A 7699-nucleotide genomic window follows, 5' to 3' on the forward strand; every position below is an offset into this window, starting at 1 on the left:
AGGACGCGAAAGTTGAAGTTTACCCAACTTTCTGCGATCTGCGTTCTGCGTCCTACAACCATATTATAATTAATTCTGATTAATTTTATTACTGGTAGGCTTTGTAACAGCAATTTTACTGACACTTAAGGGGCTCCGCACAAAAGGAACAAAGAATAAGAATTTCGATCTATCAAAAACTGTGTATTCCACATACGTGATTTCTGATAGGTTGAAATTCTTATTCTCTGTTCTCTGTTCCCTGTTCCTTTTATTATGCGGAGCCCCTAATTGCAAGCTATTTGCAAGCTACTATCTATTGTATTTATGTTTATGTTAACTATAGTCTATTGTATCATACTTTATATCTATTACTCTGTTAACATGTAGTCTTTTTCATATAGCTTTGCAATAAACTAAATTAAATTAAATTAAATTAAATTAAAATATGTTAGGTTAGTTTCTAGTTTTACATCCTGTAACCTGCATCTTATATAGATCAGGTTTTATACTATCAAAATTTTGATTCACAATATCTACACTGAAACGCGGTGATGATACAATACACAATAAATCCTGTATCCGTCTTTACATACCTTAATTATTTACACAAGATAGGATGTTCGAAGCGATTTTTGTATAGAAAAAAAGTTGATGACCTCTGATTTAATATTAAAAAACAAATATCCTTGAAGTTTATAATTTAATTGCACTGGTTTAAGTTATTTTCGTGAGAATTACGTCATTAACTTGTTGCGGAATCTTAGTTTAATAATCTCGATAAATAAATACATGAATATCATAAAATACAAAGCTATAAAACATCCAAAAATATAAATGTCGTGACCAGTTAATCCTCAGAATTTATTAAACCTAAAGAAATTTATTGTTCTTTCATATTATAATTATACACGACATATCCAAAATGAAATCATCTTTTATCAAAATTGGATAAATAAGTAAATAAAAATAAATTTTAAAAAAATTCGAAAACGAAGCGCTTTGATTAATTTTTTATGAATTATAATAATAATTTAATTGCGCATTGCATCTGTATTTTAATTAATTATCAACTTTTATGGTATATAACAATATGTAAAGATTACAAACTGTGTATTTCAAAAAACTTTCTTTCGAAACATTCTAGACTGTCGTAATAGTTCTAAATATAAGAAACAAAATTCTCACGGATAGAACAGCTGGTCGACGCGTTTGAATGAACATCTCAATTTCTTGTCTACTCCACGTGAAGCTGAACGAATAGAAAAACCTTATAGCCTATGTGGCACATGTGAAATTTCATGCGACCTTCGTTGACATCATCAGTATTAGTTAATCGCATTATGCCGTGGCTGTTTTTCTAATCAACCGAAATTCTTACTTCTTTTGCATTATTTTCATAATTCATCATTTAATACAAAAACAGCAATTAAAGAAACTTCTAAAATTACAGTTGAATAGTAAATGACGTTACGGAATTATTTGTACACCTTCAGTTATAAATATGTCAAATTAATAAATAACGAGGCATTCTGCCGTGGCTTCATCAGATTAAGCCCCAGAATAATTCAATATGTAGAATTAATTAATATACAGAATCGGTACGCAGAATTATCGCGGCATTTGTTATCGCAAAATAGGTTTATCGTCTTTTCTTGTGCAAATATTGATTTCGGCTACGTAATAATTTATTCTGTTGGGTAATATTCTGCATTATTTTCGCGACACTTTGACATTCACAATTGACGCATATTCAATATTCAATGTCGCACTTGTACCGTACCACGATTAGGGTCAGTTAATACTTCCTCCTAAATACCTTTTCGGAGGGGACGTTTCTATCATGCACGCATTACGACAACTATTTCCGACCACATCCTGTACGAATGTCAGAACAGTGTCATAATATTACGACTGAAGACTTAATAGAATTTTCCTTATTCAAAAATTATTACAATTTACAATCATTCAAATTATTATATTACACGACACTGAAATTTGGTCACTGAAATTCATTTATTATGAGTCTGAATTTTATTTAAATTATTGAAATACGAGATACTTTCTATTCGATAATAATTTTTTCTTTCGACTGATGGTACATGAAAAGATGAGAAGATCACTTTTACTTGGACAACGCCAACAATCACCGGGATTTCTTCAATGTGGGTTTTTTTAAAGAAATCGTATTTGAGGCTCAAAAATACTTCTGTCTTTTTCGCAGTAAGTATGATACACAAGTTGTTCCTTAATGTTTATACTGTCTGTATATAAAAAATCTAATCGAGAGGCTCTTTTAGATTTCGCAATTTTACTGAAATGAGTCTTTCGGAGATTTTGTGGATCTTTATCCTAATTGCGACGTTTGAAACAGTGTCCATCGCTAACTCATTAACCGGAGATCACGTTTGCTCAAGAATAGAGAAGTTAGTATTAAAACTCAAAAGATAATGTATAATTATTAGATAAAAATTCATTGTGTACGATCTGCAATTTGTGTCAAAATTAAGAAATAAAGTTCTGTTTCTTATTTTATATATATATATATATATATAAATAATAATTATATATATATATATATATATATAAAACTTAAAGAATATATATAAAAAAGAAATATAAGAAAGTGTAATAAAATATAATTTTATATAAAATTACAAATAAAATTCTATTCTAAAATTAACGCAAATTGAATATCGTCTAAAATTGGCTTAAACGGTAATTCCATTTTTGAGTAATAGTAGTTCGATACTTTTTTAAAAGACCTTTATCCAGAAGCCTTAACAATGCAGTTGGTATGCATAATACCTATGTACATAAATCATTGTTATATTCTATTCACACCTCGCCACTATAAACTCGATAAGGGAATCGCGAAACCAGTGGTTAATCAATCATATGTTACAGTTACACAGTTACGTCGTACGAGACTTACACCGAGCCAGTCGTGGTCAACTCATTCACTTGGTGTTTACAAATTCCCCCGAGATGTCCCAAGACACGGACCGAAGTACGACAACGATATCGTGTGAAGGTAAATCTTAGTCCAAGATGTTTCATTTTTTTATGACTTCAATATTTGACGAAAGGAAACATTAATTAATTATTAATATTAATTATTTTACGTTAATATATAAAAAATAATTATTTTACATATAAATTTTTCACAAAAGAATTAAATACAGAAACATTAGCAATTTAATTAATTCTTTGAATACTTATCCACTACAATGTCCACTTTCTAAAAAACCGCACTAATCATATGGAAAATTAAATTCCGATGAAATAAGTTAGTCTTCACAAATAATGTAACTTGCGGTGAACAAAAGATAGATACAAGACTCAATAATGAATAGTTTTTAAGTTATGATGTATCAAAGATATATCTACAAGTTTTTCAAGAAATAAAATATTTTTACTTTTTCTCAAAGATGGTCATATTTTCACTCTCTTGAAGTGAGATTCTACTACAAGAAATTTTTAGAGTGTAAAAACCCAAAGCATTTTTGATACACTTTAAAAATTATCCATTATTGGGCCTTGTGTCTAAAATATCTTTTGTTCACCGCAAGTTACAGTATTATACAAAAATATTTAATTTATTTCACCGGAACTCATTTTTCCACATAATTAGTGCAGGATCCTTTTCTTTTTTTTTCGATTAATTTGATAGTACATCCTAGATAGGAAAAGATTGTGAAAACAATAATTACAAAATTCATTAACGACAGATTTGCATCGAGAGGATTTTTCCAACGCTGATATCTACGCAGGCAATTTCATTGTTCATTAGCGGATTCTAGTACATCGGGGAGGGGGAAGGGGAACCATTCTCTCAAACTTCTCAAAGGAATAGGAAAATGTGTTAATTTTGTACACAACGGAAGATTATTTAGAATTTCACGAAAGACTTCGGCATATAATAGGTAAAAAATACTGTTCCATCGAAGAATTGCTGATTGTATGTAATCTGGCTTGATCTAAATTTCTTCTTCAACATGAAACTATGACAATTTAAAATTTAAAACTTGAAAATACTTAATATTTCAACAAGTAAGAATTTAATGCTTATTATCGAAGCTGGATCTTAGATACTTTTTAAATAATTTCTATGTGAATTTATATACTAAATATGTAGTTATTTAAACTGCGCGCCGAAATAATTTTTCGAACTTATAAACGCAATCAAATTACTATAGTAATATTACAAATGAAATTGATAAGCAATTTAATAATTTGATGCTTAATCTGCATCCTATTAGAAAGTTGTTAATGTACTGAAAAACTGTAAATAAAATTGCGAAAAATGTTATCTCGACCAGAAGTTAAACTTGGATCTCTTGTATTCCATATAACTAAACTTTTAAACTATCAAGGCAACTTAATATTGACATACTAGTGACATATAGAGTACCGATCATGTAATTCTTTTTAGTAGCAGAAACGCGAAAAGTAGAAAATTTTTAATTGCTGTATTATATATATATATATATATACACACATAAAAAATATATATAGAATATATATACAGCGAAACTCTAGCAATAATTCATAGGAAGGTAGATGGAATTAAACTGAGTCGAAAAGTCATTTTGCAATTTTCGCAATAGTTAACAAGATATGAATTATTAAAAATCATTGAATATTGGTTTTCAATCATTTTTTTCTCAAATACTATCAATTTTACAGAAAATCAGCAAGAGACCAAAATTTTCTTTTCATAAAGTTCTAAGAATTTTTTCAGAATTTTTACGGAATTTTTTAATACCATATTTTCTCATATTGATAAAAATAAGAAAATGCAGTACTAAAAAGTTGATAAATTTTGAAAAAATTCTATGAGGAAAAAATAAATGATTTGTGTCTCTTGTAATTTTTCTGTAAAGTTTATAGTATTTGAGTAAAAAATTATTGAAGACCAATATTCAGCAATTTTTAGTAATTAATATCTCGTTAATTATTGCGAAAATTGCAAAAATGATAGAGGACTCTTCGATTCAGATTAGTCCCATCTATCTTCCTGTGAATTATTACTAGAGTCTCGCCGATATCCAATATATATATATATGTACATATATAATATATTTAATATTAATATAGGTATATAATAAATATAAAAACATTATATGTCTATATAATAAATATATATAAATTTTCATTTTTCATATTTCCACTCTATTATATATAGTATGGATCATCATATCTTGCAGGTATCTCTTTTTTTTTTTAATTTCAGTTTCGATAAAAATTCTACTTTGCTGAATATCGCTGTATCAAGGCAACGATTATTGTATATAAATCTCGTAATAGCAAACCATAAAATAGCGTGAAAAATCCCTTCCGCATTATGAGTAGCAGTTAGCCACTAAAATCTTGAATTTTATTGTTTAGGAGTGAAGAAGAGGCAACCTTATTATATCGATCAGAGCTTCGAACAGAGTGCTATTACATTTCAGTGTACATAAGAATGTTCACTTTTCACATTATCGCCCTAGAGAAAAAATTACGTGACCACTATTCTGATACAATGGCAGCAAACTAGAATCTTCATGATCGAAACTGAAGTTGTCCAAAAAAAGAAAAGAGAGTCAATTGCAAGACAATAGATCCATAATTTATTCTAACGTCAGCAGAATTGCGTCGCGGAAGAAGTTACGTAAACTCATTTTCATGCCTCGTTATGGAAAAATGTCGTTTCCCAGGCAACATGAATGGAAAACGATCGACGAAACACCTCTTGCGAGTACCCGTGCGGCAAATCGTTCCACATACACGACGCAATAAAAGAACCTGTCTATTCTTCCGCTTTTGCCTCTTGTTCTCCATCCTTCTTTCGTGTTACACCACGTCCTTGTTTTCCGTCTCTTTCTCTCGCCCCTGCCGCCGATATGAGCTAATTACAGGGAAAGTTCGCATTAAGCGACCGTCTGATTAAGTAAATAAATAAAAAGAAAATACGAAGCACACGAACGCGTATATGCTTGAACGTCGGGAATAAGAGGAGGGGCGACAGCTGCAATTACGCCCCGTGAAATGCGGAATTGACGAATCGCGCCGAAAGAAGAAGGAACCAGTCCTGTGTCGGGATTACGAAACAATCCAGAAGCGGGCCATTAGCTGAAAAAGACTTCACACAATTTTGTACTATATCTTTACGTGGTACCCTCGAGAAGGGAAATGCCGGAAGTCGACAATTTGCGAAGCGTTTAACTTGACGCGTCGCGTAGAGACGGTAACAAGACAATTTCTCTGGAGATGCACAGGCGGGGAAAGACATCGTATTTCTTGCTATAATAAAAGAAGAACCTTGCCTTTAATCGTATATAAGTGCAGTGCGTAAACAGTATAATTACGAGAAATTATACTATAATTTATACTGTTCATGATAAATATAATTGCGTCTAAATATGCAATTGCAACGCAAACAAATATTCAGATATTCAGATAGGCATGTTCATATTGTTCAATTTAATGAAATGTTAGGCCTTGATATCGCTTCAATTAAGGCACGAATTACAGAGGCGCGAACGTAATAAAGCCAATATGAAATCTCGCGGCGTTTTATAGGCGCCGTGCCGGAGCACCCCAATAACAATCGTACGAAAGTGAATTGCTGTCGTTTAACGGCAATGAGACATGACGTGTGTCATATAAACAAAGTCCCAACGAACGACAGGCGTAATTGAGGTGTAAAAAATATTACATGTCATCGACCAGATGGATCTCAAGTCTTCTGCGTAACAATTATAATTCTAAAAATTAAGGTAATATATGAGAATATAATCTTGAAATTAATTTTTTATATTCGAATAAATTATATCTTGCACTAATTATCCGATTTGTACTTACAGAAAAAGAAGGGAAATATGGGAATGTTCCCAAAAAAATCGTTATTTTTACCCATAAATACCCGAGAGAAAAATGTCAAAGGCCGAAATCTCCATTTTTCTGAGAAAGAAAAGATTGCGAAAAATTAAAATGACGAATAATATTTCTGCATATATTAAATAGATAAACTTATCCGAAATCAAAATTTTATAATTCCATAAATCAAAATTCATTCCATAAATCAATCATGAATAATCTATGGGTCGTCGAGGATTATTTAAACACAAAAACTTTTTTATGGTAATTCAATAGTTCAACGCATCGTTGAATCGAATCCAAAAAAAAATCATAATTAGAAACTTCAATTATTGCTTATTTACAATGTAATTAGTACTAATTACATTATAATTACATAAGTAATAGTTGAAGTTTCTAATAATGATCCTTCTATTCTTTATAACTTAACGTTTAATTCATAGTGTCAAAATCGGCGAAGTTATATATATATAAGTTACGGGAGAAACTCGCACTTTCTCACAGGATTTCACGAGGTCGGACAAATCGCTTGTCTGCCAATTAGAACAAAATCTCTTCGAAATCTCGGTCGACTTTGAAAATTTGTGTTCGCTGCGTTTCTCGCGAATCGAGGAATTAGTCGGAAGTGAAATGATCTCATTCGCTAACGCATTTCGTAATCGGTATGTCGCACCGCATGCGTGCATTATATCAAAGTCGAGAGGCAACGATCAGCCTAAAATGGAAATTTTAGCATATCATATACTCGCGAGGCATGTACTTGTGCCTGGGACGAGAACGCTCGCAATGTAAAACGCCAAGAAAGGCATACACATATATATATATATATATATATATATATATATATATATATATA

The 7699-nt window shown here is 30.8% G+C and overlaps 1 protein-coding gene across 1 annotated transcript in view; it reads left to right on the forward strand.

Annotated features, from left to right (window-relative positions):
* Window positions 1-2298: 2298 nt before the first annotated feature.
* Window positions 2299-7699, forward strand: part of LOC105626742 — a 15082-nt gene continuing 9681 nt past the window's right edge. Inside the window, exons 1-2 of the mRNA XM_012208035.1 lie at window positions 2299-2405; window positions 2887-3013. Of these exons, the coding sequence (XP_012063425.1) occupies window positions 2299-2405; window positions 2887-3013 (234 nt within the window). The remainder of the gene's footprint in view (window positions 2406-2886; window positions 3014-7699) is intronic.

This window comes from Atta cephalotes (genome assembly GCF_000143395.1).
Source record: "Atta cephalotes unplaced genomic scaffold scaffold00006, whole genome shotgun sequence".
In the NCBI taxonomy this organism is placed as follows: Eukaryota; Metazoa; Arthropoda; class Insecta; order Hymenoptera; family Formicidae; genus Atta; species Atta cephalotes.